At 37.6% G+C, this 21834-nt stretch overlaps 1 protein-coding gene across 1 annotated transcript in view; it reads right to left on the reverse strand.

Moving 5' to 3' along the window:
* Positions 1 to 797: 797 nt before the first annotated feature.
* Positions 798 to 21834, reverse strand: part of LOC122403201 (diacylglycerol kinase 1) — an 85899-nt gene continuing 64862 nt past the window's right edge. The window contains exons 4-18 of the mRNA XM_043406564.1: positions 20057 to 20191; positions 17766 to 17982; positions 16000 to 16161; positions 8476 to 8598; positions 8024 to 8073; positions 7655 to 7729; positions 6984 to 7221; positions 6369 to 6574; positions 5521 to 5694; positions 4910 to 5201; positions 4620 to 4744; positions 3991 to 4278; positions 3614 to 3815; positions 1294 to 1475; positions 798 to 895 (exon numbers count right to left, since the gene is read on the reverse strand). Of these exons, the coding sequence (XP_043262499.1) occupies positions 806 to 895; positions 1294 to 1475; positions 3614 to 3815; positions 3991 to 4278; positions 4620 to 4744; positions 4910 to 5201; positions 5521 to 5694; positions 6369 to 6574; positions 6984 to 7221; positions 7655 to 7729; positions 8024 to 8073; positions 8476 to 8598; positions 16000 to 16161; positions 17766 to 17982; positions 20057 to 20191 (2559 nt within the window). The 3' untranslated portion in view covers positions 798 to 805. The remainder of the gene's footprint in view (positions 896 to 1293; positions 1476 to 3613; positions 3816 to 3990; positions 4279 to 4619; positions 4745 to 4909; positions 5202 to 5520; positions 5695 to 6368; positions 6575 to 6983; positions 7222 to 7654; positions 7730 to 8023; positions 8074 to 8475; positions 8599 to 15999; positions 16162 to 17765; positions 17983 to 20056; positions 20192 to 21834) is intronic.

The raw sequence follows: 21834 nt of genomic DNA on the forward strand, positions 1-21834 counted from the left end.
TTCAGAATAACAGATTTAATAGCTTCGTATAAATGCGCACATTACAACTAAATAGATACATTAAAAAAATGAAATATTGTATGGAACAAGAAGATTATACGTAAAGATAAGTCGAAAGTGTAAGGTTTGTTCGTACGATGCTTCTTCTCCAAGATAGTTGAATTTTAAAATACATATGTCTGGTACAAGTGAAATTCCTTACGATTTGGTTGACGCGTCTGACCATTCATTTACTGTTTCTACTTTTACCGTGCCTATGAATTTTCGTAGTCGATTTGTATTTCTAGAATATAAAGCCTCGAACGGAAAAGTTTTATTCTTCATTTTCAATTTGTTTTTTCTTGTAGAATCACCCTTTTCTCCATTGATACTCTGTATAAAAGAAGCTTGAAAATATCGTTTAATAAACGTACTACGTTCTCGTCAATATTAGCAGTATTAGAGTTTTAACATAACGTTATGGCTAATATTTGGAACAATATCTTCTTATAATTAACGTTTGTTGTCTTCTTGAAAATTTAAGTTTGAAAAAAATAATGGCATAAGAAGGTTAACTTGAACCGAGTCCGAAATGTAGGTTCTCTGTAACAGTTATTCGAAATAAAAGTTCTTCGTGACCGTTCGAAGAACCTAAATCTATGTTATAACAGTTTTCAAACCCTGACTGGGAAGTACGTAAGTACGATCGAACTGATACGCTTCTTGTTCTCGACTTAATCAAGAGAAGATAAAATAGGGGACTACGATAAAGTGAACCGAGTTACTTGTTTCGATTTCTCGGTTTCATCTTTTCCGGTGGCGGAGTTCACCTTCTTAAGAAACGGAAGAACCCCCGACCCTTCTCTGGCGGAGGCGCCATCAACATCGGGACTTGGTTTTTATGCGTTATGTGAATCTGAAATAGTCGACAGTTTTAAGACTCTATTAAACACAGCGAAATCTTCGTAACAGAAAAGAAAATAATGTAGGCGCCATTAATCCTTAAATGGACTCTCAATCTCGATTGAATTATTTCACTTAATATTGATCTTTTCCAAATTGGTAAATGGAAATCAACTTTCCATTAAAAAATAATGAATTAATAGAAGATTACATAAGTTTTCAAATAATTACATTTACATATATTAAATAATTATTAGTTTAAGGGTTAAAGTTATCCAGTTACAATTTAATTTTTAATAGACTTCACTCTAATAGTCTTTTTCTAGAATTTTATCGCGGAACAAAGATTCGTTTTTAGGGAAACAGAACAACTAACACCGAACGTTCAATGTTTATAAAATGTTGACTCACAGTGCATGGGCCCTGCATCCACGGTTCCCCATCGATCTGCATGGGGAATCTCTTGCTCGTGGTGATGGTGACACTGCTGCACTGGGCCAATCTCCTCCCGGAATGACGAAGTCCTGTTTTCACCTGACCCATGTGCAAACAGTTTTCTAAACCGATCACCTCTATGAGATTGTCTCCGATATCTGTAAACGTTCGAATGGTATTGGCGACGTTTGATTATAGGGCGATCAATCTACAGTAGCTCACGAACGTATTCGAACGCTTCCAATCTACATCGTTAACAAATAGAATATACACGTTGGGCTTGAGTTTTCAAAAGAAGGTTGTAAGTAAAGTTATATAGAAGTCTCGAGAATGTATATGTAACATTACAACGCATACAGAATTTACACGACATTTAGTGTAATACCGTTTTCGGTCGTCACAAAAATATTCGAACGCGTGAACAAGAAGCGTATTTCTAATGAATGGAATGTAAACATTAAACTTTAGTCGATTCCGAAACATTGCGTGGTTCATTCAGATTTCGTAGAGTATAATCTTTTATAATTATTCTAATCATGAGCACGAAAAAGTCAAAAACCAGTAAATGTGAATGTGAATTAATACTGAAGTTGGATAATGAAAATAAATTTTGAAATTGCGAAATTATTAAATTGAAGTAAATCTACGGTACATTATATAATAAAAAAGTCATAAACTGAAGGAAATATTACTAACAAGAAATGTACGGGAGGTCCAAAGAAGCTAACGCCCAGAGAGGAGAAAATGATTATACGTGAAATTAAGATAAATCCAAGCGCATCTGTACCGAAACTTGTGGCAATTGTTGCAAATAGTTTTGGGAAAAATGTACATCCCGAATTATGTCGTAGGAAAGGAGAAAATTTTCAATTTTCACTGTCTTAGAACAGTCTAATAATTAAAAGTAGTTAAACTTTAGACGCGTGCAGTTTCGAAACTACTCATTTTCTGCATAACTGAACCATCGTTGGAAGCGGTAAATCTTCCTCTTTAAAATGGTTTTTAGTTTTTGTTGATCCGACTTACCGTTTTGGAGATATCGTAATTTATGTAAAAGGGTATTTTTCTTAATTTGACTATCCTGTCTCCGTCTGACGCGTCGCGTACGGCCTCTCTCTCGCGCGTGAGTCGAGACGCACTGTTTACTATTTATGCGCAAGGTCATTCACCTCGCGTCAGTGAAACGTAAACAAACACTTCGGACCCTTATATCTCCGGAACTAGCCACCGCATCGACTTGAAACTAAAATCGCTATACCTCCGGAACTAATAAAGCTATCGACTTCTTCGAACGCTCGTTTTAACCCCTTAACCTACGATTTATGTTTCAACAGCCTGGGCCCAAAGCGTCAACAAGATCGCGCAGCCTTCGAGTCATTTCGCGGTTCGCGTTGTACTAAACGCGCACGATGTACCACGAGCCATGCCCGTAGTATTTACATTTGGCCCGACCGATGTACTACGAGCCAGGCTCGTGGTAATCAGTTTTGGTCCGAATAGAATACTACGTGTCTCACACGTAGTTGTAGGTTAAGGGGTTAAAGGGCATTTCATCCTCTATCCAATGGATATATCACCTATTATAATTTATACCATCTTCTATATTTATTTTGACATTTACTTTGACTCTATGCATCCAAAGAAGTTTCAGCAATTCCTACTGATCGTACGACTAATGTATGATAAAATTAGATCGTAAATGGTTTATTTAATTGAAAATGAATTAAAATCTGTATACAGAATGTATTGACTTGAAACAAAATTCGTTTTTAAGGACGTTTTATCTTCTATCCGATGAAAATTAAAAAATTTCGACGTAGTTTGTAAAGTTTCTGTACGACGTTAAAGTACTAATGCGCGTTTAGAATAAAATTGAATATTTTTCTAGAGGTTCTTAAAACGTATGCTTGAAGAAAAAATATGCGACATAAAAAAAAAGGATATCTTATGAATAAACATCAAAACACAATTTTCTATACATATAATGCAAAAATTAGAAGTACGTTGCCTTGTAAAAGAGAAAAAGAATTATAATATTAAGACTTATTCGTACGTCCGAATACTTTCGAGACGTTCGAAAACGGTATGTTTATAATTAATTGCCCTGTATATTCTGTAGGTGTTGTCGGATGTGCTTATAATTTTACATATACATTCTCGAGACACTTGTGTAACTTTACTTACAATCTTATCTTGAAAACTTAAACCTACCGTGTGCATTCTGTTTGTTAACGATGTAGATTGCAAGCGTTCAAATACTTTCGTGAGATAATGTAAATTGGTTTTTGACAAATACCTTGTATCGCGGCTGTGAGATCGACCGAATTAAAGCTACTGGTGCTGAGTTCCTTGTCCGGTCGTTTTTTTCGTTTGCCCAGTCGGTGTTTCTGATGTTGTTCGCCCCAGAGATTCGAGCCTCCGTGAGTAAAAGGAATGTTCAGTAACGCGACTCCTTGAAGGGAGGGTCCGTGAGCCAAATCCAACGGCACTCCGTCGCACTGCGAACGTGGAAACCCCATAATCGTTTAATAAACCCATTAAATTAACACCGTGATCGCCGGCGGGTCAAGCATTCCTTTGTTATTTTGCAATTTCACAATTCACCGTGTACGCGAGACTTTAACGAAAGGGTTAGATATAAAATATTCGAGCACGAGCGGGTAAAATACGTACAATGATTTCAAGGTCTTCGTGAAGATTCTTGCAGCTGGCAGCGAATTGTTCCGTGGTCGCGTACTCGAAGTACCATAGCTTATTTTTCATCCTACTGTTGAACTTCTCGGGGTTCTTCTCCCTCTCCATGTGGAATTTCACGCATATCGCCGCGTCGACGCCAACCGAAAAATAATTATTGATGATATTGTATGGAATACTGTCTTGGTTCGGTTTCTTCTCATCGTTCTGATCCAGCACCTCTATTTGCCAACGATCCATCATCACGGACGTCGCCTTTTCTATTTTCTGCAAGTTATTATGTTGCTCAGAATCGTATTTTCTGCGTAATACATACAAGCTTAATATCTATAACTTAACTCCATTAAATACTTAGTATTAATCGAATCGATCATAAATATTATTCGACGATATACATATTAGCACTATTATTTCTTTTCAATTCTATGTTACATTTTAATAAATCAAATAATTTCAAACCATCCTTTTCATACGGTAACAAATAGAGAATGACCATCCGTTTTATCGACAAAAATAAATGTTTTTTAATTTTAACCCTATTAAATCTATTGCCCTATAGTTATATCATTTTATCGATGATTTACTTGTTGCAACGACAATCTACGTACTTTGAGGACTTTGTGGATAGCTTCGCCCTCGTAACCGCCACCCCACCGCAAACACCTCGCAAGATCGTTGCCTGTACCCAACGGAATAACGCCTACAGCGGGCTGGTGTTCGAATTGAACACGATCTAAAGTGTAAAGATACCCTGTATACTCTGCACACCCAGTATACTTGCAATAACTAGTATCGTGGGTCATTTCTCCGCTCCAAAACATACTATGTAAAATATACACGATACCAGTTAAGGGTTGTTGCTCATGGAAGCCCCTCCAAAAAATGTTATAAATCATACCCATGGTTTCTAAAACCCAGCCAACGGTACCGTCGCCCCCGCAGCAGATCACCTTGAAGTTCTCCACGTCCTTGAACATTTGCAGGGCCTGCATGGGTCCACCCATGGCCAGATTATGAACTTGTCGCGGGTTCAAGATGTATTGGAACTTCCTCAGCATGCGTTCGCCTTGTCTGCCACCGGATTTTGGATTTATGAAGACTAGCAGGGGCACTATACCGGGCGGTGGGGTGATTTGGAAGGACATCGCTGGCTGCTGGTTCGACGCGTTGCCGGATGTTAAAAACCCAGTCTGGAAAAGAGAACGGTCCCGGTCAGATTATGATAAAAAATTGAGGTCCGATTTCTTTTAAATGCCTGATTCAAAAATGAATTCAACGACCAACTGTACATATGTACTTTTAACTTTACCAATTCAATACTCATGACATATAGGTATGATTCATAACTTTAATTCTTCGTATATTTAAAATTATTGAGTATCTACACCCAATATTTAACACATATCATTAGGAATATATGTATAATCACGTCGTACAATCGTGGTTCTTCCCTTGTTAGGTACAGTATTGTCGAAAATCATTAAATAAAATTTATTCGATCGAACTTACGGAGCTCATGGACGACGAATCCTGGCCATGTTTGCTTCCCCGTTTGCTATCCCGCGACAAGGATCTTTGTCTGTCCAGGACGATCGGACATATTGCTGTAGGCGGCAGTATATGAACCGCAAACTCGCCAAGAGTGCATTCCGTCCTCACTTGCGAGCCGCATCTGTTATGCAACTGCAATTTTACCGATTATATGAACATCGTAACTTTATAAAGTCGTAACAAATTTTTTATTCATCACATTGTACCTATCGCTCGATACTTCCGAGTTACGTTACATAAGTGTCGGTTATTGATATACAACGACAAATTTTCCTATTTCCCAAAACCAATAAGAGGTAGAGAGGTTTTATACAGGGTGGTCGGTCACTTCTGGAAAAAATATTAATGGGAGATTCTAGGGACCAAAATAAGACGAAAATCAAAAATACTAATTTGTTGATTGATTCTTCATTAAAAAGTTATTGACGTTTAAAGTTACGCCTGTAGAACAGCAATCTCCGAACAGCTGCGTGCGCGTGATAGTGGTTCGTCGTTCTACAGGCTTAACTTTAAACATTAATAACTTTTTAACGAAGCTTCAATCAACAAATTGGTATTTTTGATTTTCGTCTTATTTTGGCCTCTAGAATCTCCCATTAAACTTGTTCCCAGGGATGACCGAACACGCGGTATACAAGAGTGCAACAGATGCCAGTATTTACGTTATTTTTCAGGGATAGAAATTAATTTTCGGCTCTGTTATAGTCGTTTGTAAACGTTATTGTATTTTTAGTATTAAAATAATTTCCAATTTTCACGCTGTCGCTAAAAGATTCGGAAGATTTACGAAATTAAGTATTACTTACGGTCAATTGACACCATCTGCAGTGCAGACCCGTGATGCCGTTGTAACTCTTTATGGTCTTTCTACATTTGGAACATTTCCCATGACAGTTACCCTCGACCCAGTGATGAGTCATCGTTTGCGACGTTTTCTTGCTCTTTACGTAAGTGGCTATGCAAGATGCCGGCGCTCTCTGAACGCACCTTTCGTGGACCGTGTACTTGCAAACTGCATGAAAGCGACACAAAATTATACTCTTCTCTTACGAGCTTCCAGCAGTGGAAATCGCTTTTGAAACTATTTTAAAAATTTTTTGAAAATATTTTTTAACAACAGTGGGGATTCGAACGTATTATCGCCAGATTCCTAGTCAATAACAGTAAATAATTCATTTACTAGGTGCGTACAAAACTTTAAATCAAAATACCTCAAAAACGAAGGTCCATTTTCAAGAAACCCTGCAGAGTTTTTTGATACTAGACATGTAGTATAACTTGTACCTACTATCGTTTCACAAACGATTTCCACTGGAAGCTCCTCTTGTTAGAGCCCAATGGGGACGGTGACTACGAATGTACTCGATTTCTATTCGATACTGTTTAAAAATCGATGACTAGAAGAGTCTTCGGGTACTCACAAACGCAACAAAGTCCTTTCTTGCCGAGGCCAACCAACATATTCAAACAGAGATTGCAATAGGCAGGCTTGCTAAAGTGCTTGAGCCTCCAGAGATGATTTCCGTCCTCTTTCTCGTGCGAGTCCAGACCCAGGAGTACCAACAACGGAATCGTCGTCAGACCACCCCTTTTCCATTCCTCCAGAGACACCGTGCCATCAGCATCGTAGTCTATTTCTACCATCATGTCTTGCAGTATCTATAAATACCGAGGATTTATATCCAGATATCGCTCGTCAATTTCCCGTCTCTTCGCTACGTGAAACAAAAAAGGACACTTTCGGGTACCATCGTCTTTGGCTACGATTTTTCTAACGCGAAACGATTTACATATTTCGTAACGGGATCTAGAGTCGGGACAAGATCGGTGGAAAATTTTGATCGTGTTGATGTGCACAGGCTCATGAATGTATTCGAATGATAACATATTCCGAATTGAAATTGATACGACAATTTCAAAATATTTACTATACACATACTTCACGGTTTGTGTCAATTTTAATTAGGAATATGTCATCGTTCGAATACTTTTGCGAACCTGTGTAACTGCCTTCTGTTACAGTTACTGGTCGAAATACGCGTGGTTATCGTACCGTAGGCGACAAGAACGAACAGTTGATATTCCGACTCACCGGTTTCAATTCCGAGACGTCCCATTTGAGATACTCGGCGACATTCATCATCTGATTAACAATGCAGTCCATCTCCTAGGAATACGCGATAATGATATTAAATGTAAGATAACGACGCTCTCGCATCGATCTGTTTCGAACACACTGTGTCTATTGGCAGATTTATCTACAAATTATCAGATTCCATACTGAATATTAGAGGACTTGTAAGCAGTATTTGTTAGCAATCTACGTTAAATTTTATTTATGCAACGATAAGAATCTTTTTAATTAGAAGAAAAAAAATATTTTAATGTAACTGTCGACACGAAGGGTTTCGATAAAAATATGTGCAACGAAAAAAAAGAAGAATTGGCTCGTTTCACTCACGTTGGTGTCAAGAACGCCATTTCCATCCGTATCGTACAGTCGGAACATGACTGCAAGAAAAATAGGGTAAATGAATTAATGCACATTGAAATTGGCGTGCAACAAGTTGCAGTAGATATGCAAACTCGAGGGCGACGTATTGGGCGCGTGTGTGTGAGACTAAAAGGTGTGCTCGAACGAAGGTTTAAGAATCGCGAGTATCGATTTGCAGCTCGTAGAGTCAACGGGTTGCCAATTAATTATTTTTTATATTTAGCTCAATTTAGTTTTATTTTTCTTTTATATTTTTGATCTATTTGTTAAACGTGCGAGACCTTTCGTATCTGACGAGTCTTATAAGCGATTTTTAATGAAATTCGACTGAAACTTAACTAAAATTTTAGCCTGAAACTAGAAATAGATTTCGAGTATAATTGGAGGGATATCTATCTTGAAGGGAAAGGATTACTTACATTCTAATTTATCCTCCGGTCTACCAGCTTCCAGGAGAGAAAGATAACAGACGATATCCTTGAGGCTGACTTTAACCGAATGAACGTCTATCGTGCTCTGCTTCCTGACAAGATGTCTCATCTCTGTAATTCAACGAATAAACGCGTAAACGATCGCGCTGGGTTCTAAATAGGAACGATTTCATTGTCGATCGATAAAGACACCACAGATTCGTAGAGTATTTTGCTAACGATTTAACTTCTCCACCGTGGAAAGTACACCGATGCATTATTTTTAGCCGAAGTGGTTTCTGTCAGGTTGGCATTCGAGAACCTGTTGCTTCGGTTAAGGATTTAGAAGCCAAGCATAGATGCGTGCGTACGAGACCGACTCTAATTATAACGATCAAGCATTGCACGCGCGCGTCGAGTTGATATACGGTCTATGACGAGTATTTTTAGAACGATATTTGTAAGCAGACATTGAGATGTATACTTAATTTCGAGCGATGCCGTAAGCGATAATCAGACGTCGCTCGATCGTCGCAAACGTCTCTTCTACCTGCAAACTTCTCACAGAGGTATTCTACTTTTCGTCCAAATCGACATCGACCTCCAATATTATGTGCTCGTCGATCGAAACTAGCTAAACCTGTGTTTCTTGAAACCTTCCTTTCTCATGAATCCCTCTTTTCACGCCTTTAGAAGACAAAGGGAGGTACCGTTTCTCAAATTAATCACTCTTCTACTTGCAAACTTCTCACAGAGGTATTCTACTTTTCGTTCAAATCGATATCGATCTCCAATATTATGTACTCGTGGGTCGAAACTAACTAAACCTGTGTTTCTTGAAACCTTCCTTTCTCATTGTTAGGTCCTTTACCTGTAGCAGTAATAAAGACCCAAGGAATCGGTACGTACCGTCGAATAACTTCGTTTATTACTTAGTCGCATCTGGTTACCAGAACCGTTAGCCTTAGCAGTAGAGTCTTTGTGTTGCATTTCTCACGTCGAGGAATTGCTTGGCTTTATTACTTTATTACGGCCAACTTGGAAAATCCGGACCTTCTGTCCACGTCACTGCCGTTTGCTATTTCCACCCGAATTTTAGCCAGCCAATAGACCAATGAGAAACTGTTTTCCCTCACCCTCAAGATTCAAAAATTGTACGCCTACTCGGACTGTTTGGAGAAGAGGAATTCCTCGCTAGTCAGTCGCTAGGCAGTCGCTATACATCTACGTTAGAATAAAGTCTGTTTGCTAAAATACAATTACACACGCGTCAAGTTTTCATTAATTACAGTCCACTGTTCTCCATACTTCGAGGAATCCTAATTGATTCCAAGCGTCGTTTAATCGTCGCTAAAAACTGTCGACGCTGCGACGCACATACACTCATGAATCCCTCCTTTCACACTTTTCGGCGTCAAAGGGTTAATCAGGCGTACCGTGTACCGGTTTTTTAAGAAACGAAGTTTCGTTGACACCATTGTCGATACTTCTCTCCAGAAAATATCTTCGAAAATATCTCGTGGTTCTACAAGTTACCAGATACGTTCGAGGAGGAAAGAAGGGCGGCAAATAAAGCGACCGGTCACGGGGGAAATAAAGCTGGCTGATCAATTGACGAAAAACGGTTTATCTTCGGCACGTGCAACAACGTTAAAACGAATTCACAATTCCGTGGATTACCGCTTTCCATTTGACATGGCGGTAATTTGTGGGCAAAAGTAAATTTTGTATTTCTTTGAAACTTTTGATTAGTGGAATACGATCCGATAAATTGGACCTCGAAAGAGTTCGGTCAAGGACGATTCTGAGGGCGAAATTTTCGATGGATCCAGGACTGCAGGATCAATTTTGCGACAACCTGTACAGTTCCTTCGAAACACGGGACGGGTGTGATTTATTTCGCGGCGACGTAAAGCAACAACGGCGAGCAATTAACTTAATTGAAACCGTCGATGCTCGTTGGATGGCAATGATTGATTGTTTCATTACGACGGTCGCGCACGCTTAATGAATAACGAACACCGGAGTGATTCCCGATGAGATTTCATTTCGCGTATGAATAGAATCATCCCGGAGCTTCCGGGCGCTTTGTTCCCCGCGGCGATTAATCCTCCGACGTTTACCAGACTTTTGGACATTAGAAAAAGGAAAGGTAAATCCGTTTTGCAGCTCGAAGCAAATAACAAGGAGAATCGAATTAATTCAGTTATAAAACTGGGGGCTTTAACAAGTACAAGATAACCCGCTTTGCTTGTTAGATATCCACGTCTAACGATGCATTCGACGATTTGTTCGAAGGAGGATGTTAAAAAAGTGCCAAATTTGTACCACGCCAGGCGCCTAAAATATTTATAAGGCATCATTCTATAGATTCTGCACTTGGAATTGTGCACAATTGTTTATATGTGATGGGAAAGTCGTGAAAAATGTGGATGAAGTTGACGATGCTACGAAAGACGAATCATAACTTTCTGACTTCAAATGACTATAACTTCGAAGTGAATGCACGAAACGTAACAATTTTAAATGCGAAAATAAGTATCTAATAATTTAACGTAAAGTTCAAGCGACCGCGTCGAACGCATTTGACGCAAGACTTTGGGCGTCAAAATGAAAATCGCTGACGTTTCGTTTCGCGCTATAGCTATCGAAACGTGATTCCGATTAACGAAATTCCTATTAATAAAATTCACCCCGTGTCTATTGGTTCTATGCGTTCGAAAGAAAAATCTGTTTCTCCAATAACAAATCGCGAAACTAATTTCTAATGTAATAATTAAATCGAAGCATCTTTCTATCCGTTTAAAAAAAAATTCCAGGAGAGATGTACTCGTCTGTGGGCAGAGTAAATAAAACGATTCTAAACTACTATGCTTTTCCAATCTTACTATTTTCCCGAGCTCGCGTTTCCGTAGAGAATACGATTTCCCTTGGAGATTTCAAGTTCCTTACTTGCCTTCCTTCAGGGAAACGCCCGAAACGTTCGGTAAGCGCAGTCGATTGGTTTCCAACACCATTTGGCCAACAATCGAGAGAAGATCGTCGCGAGTTTCATCGAGTAACTCAAGAGCCCGGAAGTAACGACAATACCGGAGGCCGGTATCGATCATTGGATCGATCGGGACCGCGAATTTCTCACTTGTTGCATCCCACGTGAGACGGGAGATACTGCACCGCGAGAACTTCGAGCGTGTTCTCTAAACGTGACGTTATTTATACCGTATGATTACGATTCCTCGCGTTATTTTGAGCATCGAACCAATACGCAGACTCCACGCGAAAGCGGGACACTCGAACATTGCCACACTGTGGCGTTTGGGGAGTGGAACTCGTGGTAAAAACGAACCCTTAAGGGACGATTCTCGTCTCAGTGCTTAAAATAAAGCTAATTTCTAGGATTTTTTTTGAGGAGAGGTTTGAATAAAATATAATAAATTCTTTTTCATGCGTTTATGTACATATTACTTTATGATAGAAAAAGAATTTATTTACGTTTAATCATCTATATGTATAGATAGATATTACACTATACAGCTGACTCTGGTGTCAGAGGCGTCAAATGGTGGAAATCGTCCAAAACGAAAAATTCAAAATCATTTAGTTAGTTTATATCATTATGCGCCGACTGTATTACGAAAATATAAAAATACTAAATTGATAAAAATGGTGGAACTTATAAGAAGAAGTATCATTTATTTGAAGAAAAATTTGTTTTCATGATGTAATAAAAAAAAAATCGATTTTTTCAACCTCTCAGACGAAAATCTCCCCTTAAGGGGACCAGGTAGTCAGATTGAGCCATTTTATAAGGGCTTATTAAAAAAAAACCGGTTAGGTACAAATAATTTTCCTTTTGCACGATGTTTTGCTAGCTTAAAATCTATATGAATACAAATTTTGTTACAAATGTAACGAGCACTTAAACAAATAGAAATTATTTTTATTTTGCAGTGATTTCTCTTCTCCAGGTGAAGCGAATTGAATGTGCCAAACGGCAAAATACTGGGAATAACCCCCGCACTGAACCTATTTAAATATTAACAAAAATCAAAATTATGAAAATAGCGCATTAAATACGGAAAATGGAGATTTTAAAATAAAAAACTTTTATAGGTTCATATTGAGGTTCGGTGCATAAAGGAACACTTTTTACGCATGTAACAAAATTTCACGTCAATCTGAACCTTTGGCATTTAATTTCCGAATAGTATTACTTGCGAAAAGAAGTAAAAAAAAATCGATTTTCCGACTGCTTGGCCCCCTTAACTGGTATCGTGTATTCGCAATAATTAGTAGGAGCGTTTCTATATACAGGGTGTTCGGCCACCTCTAGCAAAAATTTTAATGAGAGATAGTAGAGGCCAAAATAAGACGAAAATCAAGAATACTAATTTGTTGATGGAGGCTTCGTTGCAAAGTTATTAACATTTAAAGTTCCGCCTGTAGAATGACAATCCGCTAAACAGCTGGTTCGCGCGGACGGTTGCGGCAGGCGAGTGCTAGTGGTTCTCACGCAGCATGAAAAATTCTGCTTACCGACATTATCGACAGCCTTAGATTTTTGTCCACTTATGGGAATGCGAACACCTTACGTTGAATAAGATTCAACCTGTCTTATGAAAATCCAGAAGGCCATATCAAAACTCGTCCGACGAGATTTTCACAGAGAAAGGGTGAATGCCAGACACATTTCAGTTATGTATTAAGTAGCATGTAAGAAATACAGTGATATAAACAATCAGCGAATACTTATTAAATTCCTGTTTACATTTTTAAATTGAAGTGTATTTGAAAAATTAATAACAGTTTTATTCGTAAGTAACTCGGAAGAATCGTGATACACGTACACGTAGACATTCACGAATAACATAATCGCGGTACGTGTTTATTTAATTGCATAGTGGTTAGTGCCTGAAAGGATTATTTGTGGATACTTGTGGACACTGTGGACAATCGTGGGGCGTGTATAATCGCATGTGGGTGATTTTTGTTCACAACATTGTGTATTGGAACTGGCATTCACCCTTTCTCTGTGAAAATCTCGTCGGACGAGTTTTGATATGCCCTTCTGGATTTTCATAAGACAGGTTGAATCTTATTCAACGTAAGGTGTTCGCATTCCCATAAGTGGACAAAAATCTAAGGCTGTCGATAATGTCGGTAAGCAGAATTTTTCATGCTGCGTGAGAACCACTAGCACTCGCCTGCCGCAACCGTCCGCGCGAACCAGCTGTTTAGCGGATTGTCATTCTACAGGCGGAACTTTAAATGTTAATAACTTTGCAACGAAGCCTCCATCAACAAATTAGTATTCTTGATTTTCGTCTTATTTTGGCCTCTACTATCACTCATTAAAATTTTTGCTAGAGGTGGCCGAACACCCTGTATAGCAAACTATATTAAAAAAAATAAAAGGCAGCCAACTTCCATGCACGATTGTCTTTATATTGTGCAGAATAATAGACCACAATATTGATTGCAAATAAAATAAATTTTAGTCGTTTATAGATGCTTCAGATTCTTCACTCTTATCGTGGAGTACATTGACAAAGACTAAAATTTATTTTATTTCCAGTCAATATTGTGCTTCATTATTCATAAAAACAATCGTTGAAGGAAGGCTGCCTTTTATTTTATGCCTTTTATGTATAATTCGACTATCTATAACACTTTGAATTAATTTCAATTAGTTTGAACGAAAATTTCTATTTACGATGAAAACTCCATTTTACGTGTTTGCTTCTTTCCTTCTAAAATAGACTATTATGTAAGAAATCGACGTTGATCTACGGTTTCATCACCCGCGATGACAGACTTTGCAGTGACGATAAAGTCAAAGGTCCAGTCTAAACATCTCTACAAATAACTGATCTTGAATTCGAATTTCTTCCGGATGTCATGACATTTTCCGAAGATCAAGGCGTTATTTCATGAATGGCAATTCACACGTTTCTGGATCCATTGGTCAAAGGTTTAGTCTGATCGATGTCTCGCGTCAAAGTCTGATAAACATTTTCTTTAAAACGAGTTGAATATTTTGGTACGCCTCCAACGTTAAACGTCACTTTTCATCGATCGTTTATTAATAAATATTGCTTCTTCTTTGCGTGGTTACAGTATTTCTACCGACAAAGAAACTGGATCAGCCTTGAATTTACTTTTGCAAACTTTAGCTCAAACGTTTTCCATCTAATAAAAAATAAAAAAATGTGACAAACAAACGTTAGGTGCAAGGAAAACATATGATTTATTATAAAATTCTGTCTCGATCTTTTTTCGTTTAAACTCTTCGAGGATGAATTTTATTTGAAGCAAACAACAATTTAAATATAACGTTGTGTTGTATTATTAAAAAATTTAATTACTAATCTCTACAAAAGGATAGAATTTATTTATAAAATATTAGTTAGATCGTAAAACTGAAGATCTAATAAATAAATATTATACTATGTATAATTCTATTATAATTCCTTTCATTCATAAGCTCTGTTCTCTATCTCAAATTATTTATTCCCATATAATAATAAATGAAAATTCTTAACATTTTTATTTTCAAACGTTCCAACATTATTTAGTCCCAGCTTTATGCCAATATCTTTTATGGTTCAAATGTTATTAAAAAAATATCATGAAATTTCTCGATCCAGACTGTTTTATAAAACTTAGTGCACAAAAGTAACTATTGTTACGTACTTTACATGCATCCGTGACGCAATAACAAAAAAAGAGAGTCGATTAGGACGTCATCCAGCTACTATAGATGCGCGTATTATGTCGTACACGTTTGCGGAGGTTTTACGGTGACTGGCCATTCACTTTATGGCATCGATTTGTTTGCCAACATATATGTCACGTCTCATCATAAAGAATTCTACGACGACCATAAAGAGTTAGGTTACGATCTTCCAGCGATTCCCTTGTTTATCTCGCGGATTATGGGCCATGGTCGCAGAATCGTTCTCCGCCATTTCATCAAGCCATACTGCGAAAATTTTCCTAAAGAACATAAATCTAATTTCGTTTGAAAGACAAGAAACTGTTTTCAGTCCTTTTATCTAAAATTATTAAACGTGTTGAAATCAGTAAATTTTTTTCTGGACTTTCCAGAGTACTCGTTCGTTTATTATTAAACTGATACATCTACTCAAACTTCTACGGACGTTTAAATATGCACTTAAATGATTAAGACGACCAAAACATTTTCCGTATAGCTAGTTATAACTTGAATTAAATTTCTACCAAATTTTACAACCATCTCCAAACCCAAACAATGGCATTTGATAAACTTTGATAGGCGATTTCAAAATAAGTTAACAAAAACACGTGTCGAAAGGCGAAGATCATTCTTTCTCAGCAGGAACAGGGGCGATCGTCGGGTTTCTTTGAAATTGTCGACAACGACACTGTTCGATAATGTAAAATCAACGAACGTTTGTCGCGAAAGGGTCGTCGAGTAATTTTTCCTCAATTTTCCGCCGTTCCGTTAAAAGTAAATAGTGTTCCGCGCGCCGTTTAACATCGTGCTCGACCTACCTTCCAATTTCCCGTTGTTGACGAGCAGCGAATTGTTCGACTTCCTGGACGAATTCCGTGACATTTGGCTATGGCTGGGGCTGCTATCGGTGCTCTTTTTCTCGATAACGTCGTGGCAGCTGTACGAAGTGTGCTGTATCATCAATATGGGATGTACGCTTCCTTGAACCCCACCGAAACAAGAGGATATTACCAAGCGAGTGATCGGATGACCAAATGGACGACGGAGCTTCCTGATTTATTGCGGCCCGATTCTCGATTTACTGGGCAGAAAGCGACGGGTCTAATGGACGCTCGGGGGTTCATCAAGTTTCTAGTCGCTTTTGTCCCTCTTACCCCACCCGACACTCCCGCCCTTCTCGCAATCCCGATCAATCAGGGCCGCGGGCAAAGGTAAACCGATACCCGTGATCTGCCTGCGTCTTGGATTTCGCGAAATCGTGGACATTCGTCAACGGGGATGAAAAGGTTTGCCAGGAACCACCAGGCCTCGCCGGAAACACGAAAATCGATCATAATCGAAGGACTTGATGCAATAAGTAATTTTTTATATACAGTTGCGGAGAAAATTAAGTGGACAGGCAGGGAAAATAAGTACGAATTAAATAATACATGCACTTAAGTTTTGTGTATTATAGAGGGTGTTCGGCCAACCCTGGAAAAAATTTTAATGGGAGATTCTAGAGCTCAAAATAAGACGAAAATCAAGAATAGTAATTTGTCGATTGACGCTTCGTTAAAAAGTTATTAACGTTTAAAGTGAAAAACACTATCGCGTGCACGCAGTTGTTCGCAGATTGCTGTTCTACAGGCGGAACTTTAAACGTTAATAACTTTTTAATGAAGCCTCAATCAACAAATTAGTATTCTTGATTTTCGTCTCATTTTGGTCTCTAGAATCTCAAATTAAAAGTTTTCCCAAGGGTGGCCTAACAGCCTGTATATCTTTATGATACATAGATTATTTAGCGAATAATTGAAATTAATATTTACACTCGTGTCGGTATTTATGTCGATACCTTCAATTTTTGGGCAGTTTCTCTTTTCTTTGAAATTTGGCGTCTGCCTTTTGTCGTTTATTGTTCCCCCCACATCGACAATGCATCAGTATCAAAAGAGAAAAGCTAAGAATATTAGATATCTAGATTTTTCAATTAAAAGTGTAATTCTTGAATTGTCCTGATATCAAACTTCATACTAACAAAATTACAATAACGTGAGAAGTGCATTAAAATACAATGTCAACATGCTTTCCCTCTTCGGTTATATTAAACATTTTCCTTTTCTACATAATTTTGTATCTGTATAGGAATTACGTTGCGTAACATGTATTTTGTTCTTTTTGTTAAACTTCGATAAACGCATATACAAAATAAATAAGCTCTTACACTTACGTCATTAACTTAAGTTTTGATCGTTTATAATAGAACCTTACGTGTCAACATGAATACCGACGCAGTGTACTCCCCCCCCCCCTCCCCACCAAAACCGGATATCGTCCTTTGATTAGGTTCGTGCGCGTTATGATCAAAAGATATTAATGGCAAATAGGTCGCTTTCGCCCAGAGGAAGTTAATATTACATAATGTCGCTCCGAGTTCGTACTTACGAAACGTCTACATCCATAATTGCAATTTCGTATACACTCCGTATATTCCATGCTCCAGTACAAGGTTTCTAATTCAATTTTTGCGTCGTTTTGCATTACTATAATCGTCTGATCGGTTGGTTTGTCCCGTTCGAAAGAGTGCAAATGATTTAGCTACCTGTTCGGGTCCTGCTGGATGCTTCGCTTTCCGTTCGATGGTGTCCCAGGGCCTGCAACTTTTCTGTGAGGCTGTGAATTTTATCGGCCAACGAAGAACCACCGTGACTCTCTATCGATGTTCCTCCAGGCATACCAGTGCTGTTCACGTTGCTGCTGGACGTTGTGTGGGACGTGATTGCGGCACAGCCGGTCGTCGATGATAGCACGGCCATCTCCTGATACGCAAATTCTTACTTTTATTCCCATCTAGATTTTTTAACGATTTCTTAGAAATGTTTCTTAACTCCTTGAGTGCTTATGGACGCATTAATGCTCACTTACCTCAACACAATTATCAGTATTTTAAAAATAAATTATGTTATTAGGTCGTCCTTAAGTTTGTGCCATTCGGTATTCTAAAATTGACGAAGATTTGTAATTTAACAGAAAACAAATAAAAATTGCCAGTTCAGGGTATTTCTGAAATTTTAAATATACCAACGCCAACAATTCATAGAAATTTGAAAGAAATGGATTGCATGAATATTTTTTAGAACGTCAAAGTTTTAGTGAAAAGCGTCGAACTACATTTTAATAAAAAATCAAAGAAGTTTTGTAGCGACGAAACAATGGCTTTGAAAAGAGGTTTACTGCTTTTGTACTGTTTTTACTGTGTTAAACAATATTTTTTAAACAATAATTCTTTGAGTTGGTCTCTGCGTCCTTATACAAGCAGTAGTTGCATGACACGGTTGAAAGTTGATTTAGAGACAAGTTAGTTTTAGTTGCTTTGTAACAGTAACAGAATACATAAATGTGTGTTAAACGACTCCTGCTTCTTTTTTCTTAACAACGTGTTTAAAATATTGCTTTAAGTTGCAGTACAAAACCCGTCACGAGCAATATGGGACGATCTAACATTTAAGTTAAGGTATGTTTTAAATTTTAACGTATCCAATCAAATAATTCATTAAGAGAATTATATTTATTGCGCCTTGTATAATCAATCAACAAGAGTTCGCATCAGCGTACAATTTTCCGTCTTCAACGAGTACCTACTTCAATCAGTAGTATGTAGCACTCAAAGGGTTAAAAAGGGGCGTTAAATTTTTGATTTTCAATATTATTGCGCGAGTCGAGTTCCGATCACTTCACAGTAATCTGGAAAGCGATAATTTATGACCTTCAATTTTCCAACTTTCATATCTATAACAAATTTTTTTTTTTGAAACTTCGAAATATTAGGTCTGTCAAAGAACTTTATGATCATGTGGTAGTGTTGTAAATACAAAATCGTAAAATTGAAATTAAAACTAATTATATTAATTTTTCGTTATAAAATATTAAAAGATAAATTCGTATTACATTTGGAGGTATATGAGTACCTATATTTCAGTTATTTAATCATTTCATATGCACCTCTGAAGTCGTATATAAGCAACATTCAGTTTATGAGCATTCGAACTTTGAAAAGGTTTTTAAAAAAATGTTTAAAAGCGATAAACATCAGGTTTATTTCATAAGAAAGTTTAAATATTATTAAAAATAGTGTATCAATTGGAGCTACCATCTCCTCGAGAACCTTTTAAGTACTGTTTTCGTTCTGTAAACTTTTTCTGCAGCTAGTACATATTAATTTTTCTAAACATTTGACTTTTCTTAGTTTCACAAGCAGCCTCATCGTTTACTCTGCTACTGTACCAATCAGACGAACCATCTAGCTGCGCATAAATATTTTCGTGCAATATTTTGTAATGTGCATAAGTTAAAGATATTGTATTCTTAAAGCAGTATCATATGATCCAAAAAAAAAATATATAGTTCCATTTAAAAAACGAAACTTCACCATTATAACTTTAAAATTAATAATATAAACAAAATTTTCGTTTACGCCAAAATAGAGATCCTATTTTATCTTGCAATTTACATATAAACAATTTTTTCGTGTCGTCAATAGTTATTGAAATATCGCGATTGTCACACTTTAGCATGGACACCCTGTATATGTATAGTTTCAATTCATAATTATATAGTTTTCATTTTATTAAATTTTATGTGATAAAATGTTACTCTCGTAGCATCGCATAAACTAATAGTGCCCCTTTTATAAATAAATTATTACTGAAATACTACTTTAAATATTCATTCTTTTTATTTTTTATTACAAATTATCGCTTTCCAGACCACTGTGCACCGGGGACACGTAATCTACCACCATTCTACAGAAAACTCAATGAAATCGAACAGTCGGAACACTCCTCTTACAAGAAACAGTTTCAAATAACAAAGAATTTTTAATTACGAACGTACTTTGAAAGCTTTCCCGTCGACTCCGCGCGGCACCTTTTTGACGAACGATAGAAAAAGGTGTCGCGACAGTTCGTCGGGTGTGGCGTCTTCGAGATAGGTGTCCAGGAATTTCCGAAATCCCTCGTAATCGATGTCCTGGAACGAAAGAAATTAGCAGACGATCGTGAAATAATTCTCATTTTTGGAAAATTTATGGAGCACCGATAAATATGTTGGCACGATTTCCCTTTATTTCGTAGCAGCGGCGCGCGACGATGCCTCCAATTTCCAAGCCAGTAACTTCGTTCAAAAATCGATTTCCGGAACCAAATGATCAACAGGGAAATATATATCCGTCGATAAATACAGGGTAAGTTGATTATTTACGGGAACCTATTTGGAGATTGCCGTGCACCGCGTCGCCGGATCGATGAATACTTAATTTACTTACTCGTCCCCGTGAATATCTATCCTGGAAACTTATCACGACGACGAAATTTACATTTCAAGACACCCTGATGGCGGGAACGCGAGATAAACGGTAACGGCGAGTCGGAAATTATTGGTTAAATTTACTTATCCGTTCGCTAAGTTCGTTCGAATTGAATCCTAAGTTGCTGTCGCTATCAGCAAACTGTCTAAGATTCGATAGAAACATTCTAAGACCCGTGGGATCGATACGGATGGCCAGATGGTCCGCGATATTCTGTGTCGAAGATTCCAGACTCGGGGGATGTAACGCGACTCCAATCCCAGAGGCGATCTTCGATTCATGGGACTTCAAAGGCACAGATGTCCCCAAAATTCTAGCATCGGATACTGAGCGTCCCGTTAGAGTCGCGAGCACATCAATTATTTCGAACTTAACGTTAAAACTACCGGTAATGACGGTGTATTTATTTGCACTAAAGAAATTAAAACGATAGATACTCGAAGAAACGTATTTTTTTACAATTTTTCTAAGAAATTATGAATGGGTCATTTTAACCATTTCTGTAGTTCTAGTGTTAAATGCCGAACAACGAGGAAAATATTCTTAAAAATTGTTGGAACGATTACAGAAAATGGTCGATTTTCTCGAACCGAGTTTAATCTGGAAAACTTTTTAATCCATTTTCCAAGGTTTCGAGAACCATATTAGGTACAGCTAATCCGACGACGCGCCAGTTATTTAAACTGACAACAGAATAGGTTATTCGTTATTCAATTCGCTTTAATCAAGCAATCCAGCGGTTTATCCGACGCAATATAAATGTATTAACCCGATAATAGCAGTAGCCATCTTGTAATCAGCAATGCCAAACAGTTTGCTCGGACTACCCAAACTAGATCAGAGCCTATTGTACGCGGATTATACCGTGATCCAAATCTTGTTAACGTAGAAGCTTTCTGCATACACAGAATCTATACACGGTGTTCGCGGAGAAAATGAGATTTCGTCTCCTATTCCGAGTCATCGCGCGAGACGTTTGGCAACGAGAGACAGCGCTTTATCGAGGATTTCAAACTTTAAATATTTCAATTTTACGTACTTTATCATATACAGTAGTTCGCGAAAGTATTCGAACGCTTCCAATCTATATCGTTAACAAATAGAATGCACACGTTAGGATTAAGTTTTCAAAATAAGATTGTAAGTAAAGTTACGTGGGAGTTGCGAAACTGTATACGTAAAATTACAAACACATCTGACAACAAATACTGAACTTACACGGTATTTAGTGTAAATGTACCGTTTTCGAATGCCACAAAAGTATTAAATTAAGTTTTAAATTATTTAATATTAATATCTGGTTAGT

This window comes from Colletes gigas, unplaced genomic scaffold, assembly GCF_013123115.1.
Source record: "Colletes gigas isolate AHSC1104 unplaced genomic scaffold, ASM1312311v1 Colletes_gigas_Sc00047, whole genome shotgun sequence".
NCBI lineage: Eukaryota > Metazoa > Arthropoda > Insecta > Hymenoptera > Colletidae > Colletes > Colletes gigas.